Source organism: Theobroma cacao, chromosome 1, assembly GCF_000208745.1.
Source record: "Theobroma cacao cultivar B97-61/B2 chromosome 1, Criollo_cocoa_genome_V2, whole genome shotgun sequence".
Taxonomy (NCBI): domain Eukaryota; kingdom Viridiplantae; phylum Streptophyta; class Magnoliopsida; order Malvales; family Malvaceae; genus Theobroma; species Theobroma cacao.
Genome location: NC_030850.1, coordinates 5,241,836 through 5,257,948, shown reverse-complemented (window position 1 = coordinate 5,257,948; position 16,113 = coordinate 5,241,836). Strand labels below are relative to the sequence as shown.

General features: G+C 35.6%; 2 protein-coding genes and 1 long non-coding RNA gene across 3 annotated transcripts; all 3 read left to right on the top strand.

Moving 5' to 3' along the window:
• On the top strand, nucleotides 124-2,980 carry LOC18611560 (tubulin-folding cofactor C). The gene is made up of 2 exons (XM_007047880.2): nucleotides 124-2,322; nucleotides 2,727-2,980. The coding sequence occupies exon 1, from the start codon at nucleotides 287-289 to the stop codon at nucleotides 1,352-1,354; it is 1,068 nt and encodes a 355-aa protein (XP_007047942.2). The 5' UTR covers nucleotides 124-286; the 3' UTR covers nucleotides 1,355-2,322; nucleotides 2,727-2,980.
• Nucleotides 7,995-10,712, top strand: LOC108660998. The gene is made up of 3 exons (XR_001926848.1): nucleotides 7,995-8,345; nucleotides 8,454-8,630; nucleotides 10,219-10,712. It is a non-coding gene; the product is annotated as an uncharacterized LOC108660998 (long non-coding RNA).
• On the top strand, nucleotides 13,570-14,861 carry LOC18611558 (transcription factor MYB39). The gene is made up of 3 exons (XM_018120220.1): nucleotides 13,570-13,738; nucleotides 13,831-13,960; nucleotides 14,077-14,861. The coding sequence occupies exons 1-3, from the start codon at nucleotides 13,606-13,608 to the stop codon at nucleotides 14,768-14,770; spliced, it is 957 nt and encodes a 318-aa protein (XP_017975709.1). The 5' UTR covers nucleotides 13,570-13,605; the 3' UTR covers nucleotides 14,771-14,861.

Below are 16,113 nucleotides of genomic sequence, written 5' to 3'. Positions count from 1 at the left end.
TAATTTTTTGTTCAAACAATATTAATTATGAATCATTTACAATTTGAGAAACAATAACTGTCCATTTTAATAGTGGGAAATAAACACTAAATAGGAATCCTTCTTCTTTTTTTCCCCATTTTATAATAACCATCACACGGCGGGAAAATTTCATAATGAACACCGGCGTCGTTTTTGGTCTACTAGATCTCCCTTGCGGCCTTTTTCTTCATTAGCGTCCCAGCTGATTTACCTTTTCTGCAACCTAAAAAAAGAAAAAAGAAAAGCAAAAAACCTCAAAATCACCATGGAAGAAGAACGGCCAGACCCAAATCTCCCAGCCAAAACCCTGGACCACGATGCCGACTTACAGAAAAAGCACCAAGCCATGCTCGATCGCCTCTCCACTCGCCACCACGCTCGTTTAGACAACTCACTCGCTCGCCGATCCGACTCAACCAACTCGTCCGAGGCCACGTCCTCTTTCCTCTCCCGCTTCTCCGAATCCAAGCAATCCATCGACTCCCAACTCGCCGACTCCCGTCTCATTGCTCAATCCGATCCATCTCGCCTCAAAACTCATTTCGCCAATATCTCTTCGTCCATCTCGGACCTCGAAAAACTCGTCGCGGAGACCTCGTACTTCCTTCCTTCTTATGAAGTCCGCTCTTCTCTCAAAACCATCTCCGATTTGAAGCAAAATCTCGAGATTTTAAACTCCGAATTGATCCCCAAAAGGAAATTCTCCTTCAAAAACAAAGCCACAGCAAAAAAGGAACTCCCCAAAGAACCTGAACCCGAACCCGTAAAATCTGACGCCGTTTCAGTAACCAATTTCAAAATCCCCAATTCCCCAGGGTTTAGAAATAAAACAAACAAAACCCTAATTCAGAAGTTCAAGGGAACGGAAGTTGGAGAATTTACGCTATCCAATCTGGATTCCTGCGAAGTGAGATTAATTGGCTGCTGCAATGCGGTTTTTATGAACAGATTGAAGGATTGCAAGGTTTATTTGGGGCCGGTAATTGGGTCGATTTTGATAGAGGAAGTGGAAGGGTGTGTCTTTGTATTGGCTTCGCATCAGATAAGGATTCATTTGGCGAAAAGGAGTGATTTCTATTTGAGACTGAGGAGTAGGCCTATAATTGAGGACAGCAATGTTGTGAGATTTGCCCCGTATTGTTTGGATTATGAAGGGATTGAGATGGACTTAGAGAAGGCAGGGTTGAGTGAGGAGACAGGAAATTGGGGGAATGTGGATGATTTTAAGTGGTTGAGAGCTGTGCAGTCACCGAATTGGTGTGTTTTACCGGGGAATGAGAGGGTTGGGAAGGTTCGGGTTGAGGATTTTGAGAGCGGAAATGAAGGTAGTTGAAGCTTGTTTTTGTAATAAAAGTGTGCGAATTAGTTGAGTTGTTTTGAGTTCTGGTCACGTTTGGAATTTATGTTTGCTATCATTTTTTGAAATGGAATTGGAAATGAAGTGGCAAAGGATCATTTTTATGAAGCTGTTTACGTGTTTCTTCCTATTTTCAGTTGCTGATTACAGGCTTTTTGATTAGATTTGTTAGACTTATGGCAAATGAAATATGGAAGTTATTAAACTCATGGCAATCTTTATGTTACCGCTTTCTGTAATTCTGGTTACATGTGTGCCGGCACTCAGAGTTATTACTTGTATGATTAGGACTACTTGTGTAAGTCTTTTTGGAGGTCTGAAGAATCTTGTTTACATGTTTTTGCTTTAAACTCTACTAAAGGGTCAAATATATTGCTTTACTGAACATTAGCTGAGTGGTTGGTTTGTCCCTCATTTTCTTTACAATGTGCAATATAAATAGCAGGAATTTGGAGTTAGCAATTTAAGGTAGATGAGATGGATGATGCAGTCATAAACATGATGATGGTTTTGGTTGTTGGATTGAAGTGTACCTGCTTCTTTGGTTGTACAAATGATTTCTGGAGCTTGCTATTGGAATCTTAAGCATCTGCTTGAATGAATGGGGTGTTTACGTAAAGAATACTCTGATTGAAAATCTATCACTTCGTTAAATGATCTTTGCCTATGATTTCTGCATTCATTAATCATGCATGGAATCTGTGTTAATGGTGCTTGTAAGGTCAGCTAGAGTTGTTCCTAAAACACATACTCCGAAGGCAAAGGTGACAGAAGTTTAAAAAGATAAAAAAAGAAGAATTCTGCCTCTGTAAGTGCATCTACTCATCCAGTGAAGGAAAGGAAAAATCCACATATGTTTTCTCTGCCTTTACCATTCTTGGAGTCTCATAGCTCTGCTACTTTGAATTTCCACCTCTAAATCTCAGTATAATTGCAGATCTCAGGTAATCTTTTTCTTTTCTTTCTACATCATCCCTTTTTTGTTACTCACTTTGCCTCTTTAGATTCTCTGAGCAGTTCCAGGGCTGTCTTTTATTTTTCTTGATCAGTTCCAGGGATTTGATGCATGGGCGCAATGCTCTGCACTTTGCAAATGAGGAAAGGCACGTATCTAATCGATCACAATAAGTTGTTTATCAAGGGGTTTTTTTTACAAAAATCGAAGTGTAATTATCTTTATGAGATTGAAATAGTTTAAAATGGTTTCCAATATCACTTCATTAAGCTGCTTTATCAGTTCTTTGACACCATTTGTTTGATGACTAAGTTGTCTATTTGGCCTCGGAAGTTGAAACTTTGCCTTCAAAGTTGTAAATGCTCGCTAGTAATTAGTAACTGTTGGTTTCAGGTTTATGCTCTGGCTTCTGAGAAAGGGAACTATTTTAACATTTGGAGCTTGTTCTACATTTCTCTGCCTATTAATGAACTCGTGCTCAAGAAAAAGTCCGATTCGTGGAATTTGAAGTTGTGAAGGTGCTTTGAACATTAGAACAATTAACTACTTTATTCTTAGTTTGAAGTTGTCCACAACTTTTCGTTTCTTAACTACTTTATATTATGTAAACTTTGATGATTAATTTGGCTTCTCATACTCAAGAACTAGATTTATATGTGTTTGAAAAACCTTGTAGTTTCATTTTCTATGTGTTCATTGTAGACAATGAATCGGTTTGAAAAAAGGTTGTGTAAAGTCAATGAATCACTGAAAAGTTAAAGGGTGTGCGAGTTGCTAAAATTTGACTCAGTTTTCCTCTTTAAATGGCATGAAGATGTATATAGGAGCCAGATTAGCAGCTGGTTGCTCGCCAGAGTGACCTTACGTGTTGGGGCTAGGTGTTGTCAGCATTTGCTGGAGTAGACCTAGTGGGTGCTCTTAAATTTAGCTTCACTGAGTGTCGGGGTGAAGGGTTTGAAAACGCGCATACTACCTAGGTAGAGCCAGAGGCATATTCGGTTTCTACAGGGGGATGGGAGCTGGGCTTAGATAAATGTTTTCACAGAGGAGGGTTTTCAACAGGAAAAGATGTCCCTCAAGTTCCTCCAAGTTCCAAGAGACTGGTTAGAAACAAAAATATTTCAAAATTCAAATCCCATCTTTGTTTTCGTGATTTGTCCCTGTAGTCAATTGAGGTTTTCGCTTCGAGAGCCGCCGTTGCCCATCGATGGATTGTAAGTATTACGGGCCTTTTTCCCATGTATATCGTTTTAGTTGGTAGATTATGCAAACGGCGCTTCGTAATCGACAAGGACATTGGCAAATTGTCTACCAACTATTTTTCTATTGCTCCTTTTGAGATCCAAATTCTAAAGATTGGGCACTTGTCTGCCGTTCCGTGGATCAGGTATCTCTTCTGCTTGACTTGTCCACTCTTGTAGCTTGTTGATTATATGGGCACCATGTGATTTCATGCAATGAAAAGATAAAGGACACTTTTGACTTTATGGTCGGTTCTCAATATCATAAACAAGGGTGTCTTACCATTCTTACTACAGTCATTCAAATTAAGTAATTGGGTGTTAGAAAATCCAGGGTTCCTCTCCATTATATTATACTAACCGAAAATGGTTTCCAGGAAGACTATATCAAAGATTTTATGCAGATGCCAGCATGAAACCCTGTATTTCGTCAAATGTTAAATTAATTTTTCTTCAAACATCGTCAATATTGGTTGGCAACAGGCACTTACTTTGAATTGAATTCTAAACTCTCAAGAGTCTCCCCTTTTGATCTGGTCCTTACTTCAAGTTTTTTTTTACATCTGAATCCTGCATGAATCATCACCTTTCCTACCTATTATATTTGTCTCATAAAATATGATTATAAGCAGGGCACCAGCAGTTGCCTGTTAGTTATCAGCTCTTATTTTAATAGGAATAAGTTCTTTCAGCCATCTTTTCAAAAGCCATTCACGCCATTGTAAGTTTGATTCCGCTTTCTACTATAAAGTTCAGGCTTTTATCTATACATGGGTCCTTTTATGGCCTTATGGGTCTTTACGGACTGAACTGGTTCCTTGACCTAGTGCTCACGGATTTCCAACAGAAGGGGAACAGACCGAAGTTAGTATAGGTGTCCGCGTGGTAGCCTCGCTAGCTCTTACCTATTTAATTTAATACGCAAAAAAAAAAAAATGCTTCCTTACCAACTCCCACCATGTGATCTCCATGCACTTTTTATTCAGCTTTGATTTGATTTTCAATGCTTTCCTGTTGATAAACAGATCTTGATGATGCTGTTCCTTATTATCTCCTACTCCAACCATGTGACCTGCTTTTGCATGCAACGTTTATCTCTACTTTTGACTGGATTCTCTTGTACTTTATCCTAGCTACTCAGATTTCATGAACCCAACCTCTCTGACTCTCTCAGCTTTCATGACTAGTTCCTGCTTGACAAATATTTATACGTCACATTTGCAGGTTTCTCATACATTTAGTTTCAATCTTTTCCATCTCATTATCTCTACGCTTTCCCAAATTAAGGTGGTGTGGAACTATACTTTATGAGGTATGTTGACTTTTCATTCATTTTGTTGTGGTTCAACTATTGAACTTTTTTCTCAAGAATTGGCTTAATGCACTATAATATCTTGTTCTAGCTTAATTACTGCATAGTTGGGCAAGCAATTTTTATGATGAAATGCCACAAAATTGGAGTGCAAATTTGTCTGCAACAAAGAAGAAGGGCTCTTAAGAACATGTCAAATGCACTGAGCTTCTTGTCTTCTTAAGTCTTAGGTACTTGGATGGTTCTTTGGATTACGGTTTTGCGTATTCTGTAAATTTGAACTATAAACATTAATCTCCATCTAAATAAAAGGACGCAAAAATTCAAGATAATCGCATTTTCCACACTTTCTGCTTCTGAGATCACTAGCATCCAAATAATCAATCGGGTTCTCTACCTTTTCCTTTATTAATGAAACAGATCATGTTGCCACCAACCGTTGACTGTGCATTTGTTTCTGTAATGCACTTAAAAGGCCCACATGAGCCCAACATCTTTTCTCAGTCTCATCTTAACCTCCCATTTACTAGGCCTTAGGACCTGGGCTACTGTCCCATATAAAATTTGGATGTGGCCCATGTGCCTCTGGCCCAGGTTTAATCATATTAGGCTTCTTCTCCAATAATCTATTAAAAGGGCATCCAAAAGAAAAAAGGCTTCCTATTTTGTTTCACTGTAAGAAAAGGTGTATTGGGCACTATCCTATTATGCTCTAAATCACTGATGTTACTAAGTTTGGAGGCTAGTTCGACTTCTGTTTCTTTGGGCTTTGGACCTTCGGTTATATTGTACCATAATCTTGTTTAAATATTTTTTTCATTCTATTCCACATTAACTGGCCTGCTTCTAACATGTAAAGGTATTGCGTATTTAAAAATAATTAGATTGGATATATGTTTAATACCAGATACAGAAATTTTCTCACTGACCATAGGGATCTTATGGATTATGAAATACCTTTTCATGACCAAACCTGAATGATTTCCCACATGGTGATTGCTAAACAGCCATTAATAGATTTTACAAAGATGAAGGTAAAACAAGTGGGTAGATTAAGCAAAGAATACAATACTCTTGACAATTTTTTGGCCCTATCTTTCATTTTTCAAGTCTCATTTCATAATCTTTATGTTTGGTTATAATGAGGGGAATATGCATAGCATAATTACTTGGTTAATTAGATAGAAGATGGCAAAGTTTTTAACTGTGTATGGAAAAATTGTATGAATGAACTAGATTGATACCTTATAAGTATCTAGAATTATAGTTTTCTGATGATAGTATTATATATCAATCTTATTTTATGTTCTTTTAAATGATATATATATTTTATTTTATGTTGAATCATAAGAATTACATTAATATTAATGCTTATATTTAAAGAAATTTACTGGGTGTAAACTTTGACCAATGTCCACCATAATCTTGGTCATGAAGGTTATTACACTGGCTAGCTCTTTAAAACTTTCAGCCTTTTTGAAAAAGAATCTTTTGATATGCTCCTTGTCTATATGAAATTCTGCTTCTATACCATGCTTCTTGTATAGGGATGAATTTGGGTGTTTTTATACGGGGACTGCTTTGAGCAGAATATTTTGTAAAGGGTACAGGTGAAATGCCAAACTTTTGTTCACTTTGGTGGGTTACAGAATTGAGTAACCCTCATGTTTTAATGAAATATTTTCGTGGCTTATCAAAAAAAAATATAGAATTCTGCTTTTTGGGTTAGTTTACTTTGGATTTCTCTAGAGGCTATGGTTTGAGGCACACCACAAGCAGGGGCATTTTTGTGCTATGCTTGTTTAGCTGCCCTTGTAGATCTAATAATTCAATGAAATCTTAGACTTTAGAAAAAACAAGGGGTAAAACATACTGATACATTCTTCAGTTCTTCACTAAATTGTTAAAAACCTTGGTTTTGGAATTAAAGTAGCTAAGCACATTAAGTGTTAACAATTCTCTGGTTACACCACACAAACACACACACAAATCTGGATCTTAAAAAGAACAAAGAAATGAAGGAATATTGTGTTACTTTTTTTTTCGCTCAAAATATTGTGTTGCTTAATGAAGTACAGTTCATGGTAGTGGCAATTGATGAAAAGAAGGCTCAAAAACTAGCTAGTTTGTAGACATGAAAGACTTTCACCTGTACTGGATGCATGCTGATATAGGACACAATAGAGTGAGATTACTAAAGGAACTTGAAGTTATCAAATCATGTGGATGCCACTCATCTTTTTAAACTATTGTTGATTCTTATGTTGGCAAGCAAAGGAATACCAATTCGATCTCAATGTAAACGTTATACTGTGTGTCTAAAATATGTGTAAGTATGTATAGTATTGCTTTTCTCTGATAAAATATGTGTTTTTATATTTATTGCTACGTATATATACTATATATTATTGCAGTTCAATTAATTAATATTACAATTACTAATAATGCTCAGCTTGTTTTGTTGTTAATTTTCCTGCATAGGTATATATAACACGAATTTTAGATGCTTAAATTCCTTAGCAATGTAACGTGTACTAATAAAACTTGCTTGCTTTTTTTGGTGCTTCCCATGCTAACACATATGTCAAGTATTATATCAATCTGTCAACAAGATTTCTGATCTACAAACTTGAAAGCTTTTTTCTTAATTAGAAATTAATTAACTAATGGAATATTTGAACTAGCTACAAATTTAAGATTATTCCTGCAAAGTGTTATGTTTTATATATGGTTTTTTAACATGTTCTAATCAACTTTCACTCTTATTTTCTTTCACTGTCCTTAGCTGTGAATATGATGTCATTGCCGATGAGAGTTAAGCCAACAAATCATACATGGTAGTTGATGGCTAACAATAATGATATAAAGATCCCAAGACTTCCAAAACATTACCACCGATGCTTTATCATAAATATTTGTCACATTATATATGTTATATTGTGTGGGGATCATTGTATCTAGATCAATTCATAATTATTCCTAATCCTATAAGTTGGGCATAACGGTTGAGAAAACTGTATATTCTTTACTAGCAATGAGAACAAGTAGTAATCAAGAAGCTTTAAAAATGTTGATTAAAATTATGAATCAATGACCCTAGGTTTTTAGTCTCATTTCAGAAGAAATCATAGGCTTAGTCAGTCTCTGTCATAAAGTAATACAAAACCCTTATATATTACAGTAATAACTGTGAGTGCATTTGTGTCAAAACCAATAGGATGCAATGCATGAACGTCTTAAGGAAAGTGAACCTTTCTACACGTAATTATCATTGAAACGGTGAAGATATGATGAAATTAGCATAGATTTTCAGACCCCACTTCAATTTTTTTCTGCTTTCAATTAGGGTTGTTGGGCTGTGAATAGTTGAAAAGGGTGAAGTTGGTGTGCCATGAACGCTCGCAAATACAATTCACGTGTACTGGACGTAATAGAAGTATTTCTTACTAACTGTTTCTGGTGACCACTCTATCACAATTCTTTTAATTGTTTAATAAAGCACTTAATTAACAATGCTGAGATGCATTAAACTATAAATGTTAATTTTCTATGAGGCTTTTATTGCAGGGATGAAGGTGCACCGCAATAATTTCATTTCCAGTTTGCTTTATTTGCTTTGACCAACAGATCATCAGGATCATTGATTAGCAGCTTATGTTAGGAAATCATATATCGGAAGATGCTGGATGGAACCTCCATGGCAGGTTGCAACAAATTAGGTCGATAAAGCTATTGGAATCTCAGGTGTGTTTTCGGAGTCAACCTTCATGTTCATACTCAACATCAATCATTTCATTTGGTCGTATACTAAAATTATAATAAACTAAGGTGATGAAAGAGGAGTAGAAAGAAAGATTGCTGTCGCTAATACTTTGAAAATAAATCCATTTTAAAGAACTTTCATGTTCTCCATCTCTAGTGAGTGTTTTGATCTATATTTAATGTTTGCTTAGAACCAGCATTATATAGTGTTGTTTTCTTTTTGCATGGAGATGGAAAGACCCGAATACATCCACGTGGCAAAGGAAGTGTAGAAAGTCCGAGTTTAGATATATTGGGTAGAAACTTAACTGGGGAAGCAAATCAGTTGTTTAGCTGACATTACAACTATGATTTTTTCTAATGATAAAATAATAAGCTGTTTAGGTGACATCTCTTACTCTCTCAATTCTTTATTTAAACCTGCTTCCTTTTGATGTGAGGGTCTAGTCCACCAGACAAGGAACCCTCGTTGAAGAAGTAATCTCTCTGTTTCCCTCTAAAAAACTTCTGTTAGTTTTCCTTGAAGAGGTGTTAATATGTTTTTCCCCTTTCGATGAACAAAAATCTCGGTTTCTTTTATGGGTAAAACTTGTGCCGACAAAACATGAGGTAATTGAAGGAGGAAAAAAGGTGGAGAGAGAGGACATGGTGTTCTCAATTCTCCTTCTTGTTAGTTTGACTCTCGGTGGCCATTGATGTGATGCTTTATAACGAGTTTAGGTTAGAAATAGCTAGCTTATCAAGTAAGAAATTAGTGATTTTGGACAAACTAGACTCTCATCCAGTGGCTTATATACCCAGGGCGGCCATTGATAATTACATCTGCAAGAGTGTATATGGTTCATTTTATGTTGAACTTATAAATATATGACATTTAAATACGGTTAGATCAGAAGATTTTTTTGTGGTTACTTTCTCCTGTTTGGTGTGCCATTTTTTTTCTTGTCTTCCAAAATTATTCCGTGCATTATAATTTTCATGGACTTAGTACTTCTTCAGTTTCATGATATGAATTTCCATGATTCATTAATTAATTTATCCCATTTTTAGTATGTATCAACCCATTGACTTAAGGACTTGTCTTCCTTTTTACTTCTATTTCTGTCATCTGAAATTTGATAAATGAATATCTTTGAATTGTAATCCATTGATAATTATAGTTATTATAGACAGCTAAGAAAAAAAAAGGGTATGTACATAATTAACTGGGGCAGCTTTCTTTTTCTGCTTAAAGATTGAGAAATATGCTTCATGCCTCTACACAAAAAGTTAAGCAAAAGATATCCATAAAACCACAAAGAGGTTGACAAATAAATAGATGGAATATTTGCGTATATGCATGCAATATACAGTATATAACACCAAGTCAAAGGGAATAATTGACTAACTATATATTCTAGCTATTTCTGTTTTGGCCTCCACATATAAGTACATTATAAACACACATATGTATATTGTCGAGCTCTATATATATACGCACGAAAATACATTCTTCCTGGAGTGCAACTGCTGCATATTTTTTGTTCTCCTACATTTGATTAATGCTTTTCCATGAGGAATTCATCTACAGGTGATTACTATGAAATCATGATTAATGCCGATAGTATGAACATTTGATTGATCTCTCTGTTGCAAAAAATGAAGGTAAAATCAGTTTTACAACATGTCTCTTTCTCCCCCTTCCTCCCTCCTGCTCCTCCTCCTTGAATCAGGACAAAGAAGAAAAGGACGACTACATATCAACGAACACCATTGACGCGTTCTTGTTAGGGGGTAAAGAAAGATGTCTTAAGGGTCTCAATATGGTGGAAAATTTAGAGAGTTTGCTGCAACCCCCTCCTCTAACCATCTCCCTCTAGGGTCAAATGGGTCACCATCGACTCTGTCGCTATCTAGCTTTTTAAGTTTTTTGGGCTATCAAACTGAAAGATTCTGATGACAAACTCCTGATGATTATTTTAAAATGCATCATTTTGCGACTTCCAAGCATTTAAATTGGCACCAAAAGAGTTGTAGCAACCAATCTTGTAGGCCTGAATAAGACCATGCACCTTAATTACACCCGAATTTCGCATATATAGACGTTTTTGTTTCTTGCATAGTCGTACATGTTCTTACAAAAACGTACATATCTACACATGTATACACATATAGTACTTTGTGATACGTGATTGATGTGTTAGGTTAGAGTGGAAAATCACGGTGCACACGTGGAAAGAGACTCTTAAAATATGCAAGAGAAGAGAGAGCTCAGACTCTCAACATCTTACGCCATACAAAGAGACAAGAGCAATGATCAGATGCCCCTAACCCTATAATTACATCACACCAAGAAAACTTTTCCTATTCATAGAAATATATATTTATTGTTTTGGGCCACCGGTTTTGGCCGCTAAATTATTCCCTGCAATGCACGTATAGTGTGTAAATTAATCACAGACGTTAATAATTGGATAATCACATGGTTTTAGTTACTTTCCGAATGTGATGCATACTCTCCATCGTTTTCTTTTTTGTAAGGAAATATACTCAAACAACATTGTCATAATGTTGTTATTCATAGACTTTGGTTCCAGAAAGCGTGTTTCGTCCATGTTTAGAAAAGAAAGAAAATTGCCGTGTTACGTCGTCTTCTGAATTATATGTTGTTGTCTTATATTTGGGTGAGGTCAAGCAGAATAGCATTTCTTTTTGTGTAGAATTAAAGCAAGTCCAGAGACAGGTTTACATACCATGGGCCTTAATCCGCCACTCCTTGTCAGTGGGATCAACTACCGCAGCATCAGAATTCTCTATTTTGGCACACCGGAGATTGTTCGCCCAGGACCCTCTATCACTGAAAAAGACCCCGCCAGTGACCTCTTATCAAAAGCCGGCCACAGCACCGAAATTGGGAACAACAGCTCATATAGCTCACAAAGCTCAATAGAAGACAATTCAAAGAAAAAGAATGATGTATTTATGTGTTATAGATGGCAACCGGAATCAGTAGATGCGTCATCGATTTACACCCGATGCTGATTACACTCCTTCACCGCCATATGACCAATTCACCAATGCATCATTTTATTTTGAGATTAATTATTTAGGAAGAGCCTTGAGAGAATGAAAAAGGAGACAGAAAGAGAAAAAAAGTCATTATTGTCACTCATTTTTCATCTTTTCTGCTTCGGGAATATATATTTAGGGTGATGGAAAGCAATTGATAATTAGAGACCACTATAGATTTTGATGCAGATATATGGCAGAAGTTAATTACTCACAAAAATATGATTGGTGAGGGTCAAGCAAATGGAGGCAGGCTGCCATGGAGATGAGCAAAACCCTGCGGAGTGGGGTAGTAATGTAGGCTAGCTAGTGCGTAAGCAAAAGCTTAGCTAGAAGTACAAGCACAAAAAATTTGCGGACCCATCTGCATAAATATTAAATATTAATACGTGAAATTGTATAATGATCCATGCAATCAGTGACGAAATAAAAGGCCTTGTTGCGTGCATGGAATGGGTTTCAAAGATCATGGATGACGCGCCACCTGTTCCCTTTTATGCTGACTACTGACTGCCGCTTTCAGTTCATGTTCATTTGTTTTTGACTATAATTCTCATTATTTTAATCCAATTCTAGATCATTACTGCTTAAATACCCTACATTGCCCCTTCAAGTCTTCACTTTACCAATGTTGCCCTTCCATACTACATTATTAGGTCCATATCTTAAGAATAGTCTGCGCATATTTGTTCGAGATTAAGTTATCGATTTTTCAATTCAGAAAAATAAAAATTTAAATTCAATTTTGAATAAAGATATATATATGTTTACGATTGAATTAAATGCTTTGATGTATTATGAATATTTTTGAATATTTGTATAAATTATGTATTTTATGCTCATATATTTGTCTAAGATTGAATTATCATTCAATCATCTTTTACATAACCAATTTTTTTTTGATAAGCTAAATCCAACCATTTTTGGGGATATGACATTAAATTCTCTTTTAACTTATATAGTCTACAAATGCAAACCACTAAACACCTTTAATTATTCTAATTTCTAAACATTTTTTTGAAAGGCAAATACATGAATGTAATGTATTACTAGCACGTTTATTTATTTATTAATTATTTATTTATGTGCAAGGGTGAGTTATGCAATCAGTGGCAGTCCATATCCCTTTGCCATACTCTCTTTTACATTTTTTATTATAATTATTCTGTTTGACACATTTAATTAATTACGATTTAGGATTCATTTCCGAGGAAACAATTAATTCAAACTGAATTAAAGATTTCTTGATTTCAAATTGTTATCTTTCTACCCCAACTCATAACAGTAATGAATTAGAAATTCAGAAGGTTGAAGAGTATCTATGCAACAGGTGTGAAAGCAGCCATTCTTCTTGACCTGTTTATGTGACATTTTCTAAATGTCCTGGCTCTATTTCACCGAGGATAATTCATTGAAATTTCTAATGAGAGAAGCTTTATATATTTTTTTATTAGCCAAAAAATGATTTTGTTAAGATTGCAGTAAAGATGCTTGACTTTATAGAATATATATTAAAACATGAGAATGATGATTGAGTCAAGATCATAGCAACCTTCTAAGCAATCAGGCTGTAAGATGTTTGTGGGTCGCCATTGATGTGTGAAGTTATTTATGAACAGAAAATTGAGGCCCCACGTAGAAAACTGAAGACACAATTAGGTCAAATTAAAATAAAATCATTTACAGGAAAAAAAAAAGGAGGAAAACTCATTTGACAAATGACAAGGGTATGGTTGAGATTTTAAGAAGGAAGAGGGCAATGTTGTTTTGCCAACAAATAGGAAACCAGCACGTCTGCTTTATTAGGGAACAGAAACTCTATAAATATAGCTAGCTGCAGCTAATGGTTGGATGGAGGGACGAGGGAGGCAGCTGCCAAGTCTGAAGGAAGGAAAACAAAGATATTGAAATGGGAAGGTCTCCTTGTTGTGATGAAAGTGGCCTTAAGAAAGGTCCTTGGACTCCTGAAGAAGACCAAAAACTTGTCAAATATATCCAAGAAAATGGCCATGGAAGCTGGAGAGCCCTTCCCAAGCTTGCTGGTATAAAATTAAAGCTACTGTATTACACCTGCAAGTCTCCTCCACTCTCTTTCTCTCTGTCCTGAGATTATTGTTTCTTGGTTATTTTCCAGGTCTTAATCGATGTGGGAAGAGTTGCAGGCTACGGTGGACGAATTATTTGCGGCCTGATATTAAGAGAGGGAAATTTTCCCAGGAAGAAGAGCAAACAATTCTCAATCTCCATTCCATCCTTGGAAACAAGTAATTTTTTAAACAACTATTTCCTTTTATGTCATTTACTATAAATTTCTATTTTTTTTTATTTTTTATTTTGCATCTTGAATCATGTATACTTCTTTTTCCTTGTTATTCACAAGATGGTCAGCAATTGCAAGCCACCTGCCGGGGCGAACAGATAATGAAATAAAAAACTTTTGGAACACTCATTTGAAGAAAAAACTCATCCAGATGGGAATTGATCCGATGACTCATAGGCCTCGAACTGATATCTTCTCAAGCTTGCCTCATCTGATAGCTTTGGCCAACCTAAAAGAGCTTATGGATCACCAGCCATGGGAAGAACATGCTGTAAGGCTACAAGCAGAAGCTGTTCAAATGGCTAAGCTGCAATGCTTGCAGTATCTTTTTCAAACCCCAGCTTCTATTTCATCTGGTTCTAACAACATAAACAACACTTTCACTGATATGGAGACCATTAATCTTTCAAACTCACTTTCTCCAGTCAAGGATAACTCAGTTTTAAGTTCACCCCAGCTGGATATAGCAGCTGCTTCTCTTCAAGGTTTCAATGATTCAATCCTTTTCCCTCGTTTACCAGACCTACAAATCCCATGTGAGTATCCAACATCTACGAACAAGGACATGGCTCAAGCTCAAGAATACACAGTGTTGAGCCAAGGAGAGAATAAATGCAATTCACCATGGCTCACTTCATCTGCAACTCCTTCGCCTTCTGTGGCTCCATCTGTAACAGAGACTTTGATCGACAATTCAGTTTGGCCTGATCACCACCTACTCTTTGACGACCCTTTGTTTCATGAGATTGCCTAGCTTAATTTTTTTTTAATATATATGTTTAAATCTTAAAAAGGTTCGCATTTTCTCCACTCCTTTTCTGTGTATTAGTTTCTGCACACATCCTGTTCATTATATATATATGTATAACCCTTTCTAAAACATCAACACGACATTAATATCATTATATATAATAAGTTAGCCTTGCATGTCTTTAAATATGTTTTCTTTTTTTTTTTGGGAAATTTTTGAAATCTGCATTATTTCACCCTCCTATATATAGAGACATTATGCATGTTTCAAGGGTTGCTCTCAATTATATTTCTTGTATTTCTTCAAGCTAAATTCAAGTCAAAATGTGCCCTCTTCTAAATGTCAGACCTCAGGGTACCATAGAAAGAAAAAAGTTCTTTCTTCTTCTTCTTCTTCCTCTTTTTCATTTTTCTCCTTTTTCAGTGGCTGCAAACAACGATGAAACTATAGGTCATTCAAGCTACAGCAATGGTGGTACTGGTCGAAATGAAATGGTAAAGTCAAATTACTAGATAATAGACCGACCAATAACAAAATCTTTATATATCTTTACTTTCATTTATATTCATTTTTATTGCGGGTGGGGTAAAAGGAATCTAGCTACTTTGGTGTTCATACTTGCTTCAAATCAGAAAGCTGGTCGCTCTTTTCCATACAATTTTAGAAACGTGTTGACATTATATACCGTTTTCGTTGAACTTATCAATTCCACTCATTTAATTGCTACGAAGTTTTATGGAAATTAATTTACTTAATTTCACATAGTCCTTCGGAACATTTCAACACTTTAAATTATTATGATGACTTCATGTAAACAAATAGAAAGTTTGGAGGAAATAACAATGAAGAAACCCTACAAAAACAATCGACTTAAGTTTAGGTTGAGCCCACACTACGAGAGCCTCCTTCTTTGTCTTGCTGTTCACACAAGAAAAAGTTTTTGTTTTTTTTTCTCCCTGCTTGATTCCTTTCCCTGCTTTTGATGTTTATATGTTCCTACTGTTCCTTACTTTATAAATTAAATAAATTACTATTTTATTTCCGCTTTTGAATGATGTTCTTGCCCATACTATTCAAAAAAAAAAAAACTATATTATTTAGGGTAAGTTAGGATCAAGACATTGACCGAAACCTTTTGATCCAACCACTCTAGAAGAACAACTGGAATGAAAAAATTCAATTGATTTTGATCTCTATCTTGTTCATCAAATAAGTACGTTTTACACATGAAAAGGCCCAGTCCTAATTTTTTATTTGTTTTATTCATTATCTTTTAGTACGTTTTTAATCATCAACACTGGGTAAATGTACAATATTTGAACAGTAACGATAAATATATTAAAAAA

Bases quoted from the DNA above. Each gene is read 5' to 3' on its own strand.
- LOC18611560 (XM_007047880.2), top strand. From the start codon at position 287: ATGGAAGAAGAACGGCCAGACCCAAATCTCCCAGCCAAAACCCTGGAC.
- LOC18611558 (XM_018120220.1), top strand. From the start codon at position 13,606: ATGGGAAGGTCTCCTTGTTGTGATGAAAGTGGCCTTAAGAAAGGTCCT. The intron at 13,739-13,830 runs GTATAAAATTAA...GTTATTTTCCAG, and splicing joins AGCCCTTCCCAAGCTTGCTG to GTCTTAATCGATGTGGGAAG. The intron at 13,961-14,076 runs GTAATTTTTTAA...GTTATTCACAAG, and splicing joins CATTCCATCCTTGGAAACAA to ATGGTCAGCAATTGCAAGCC.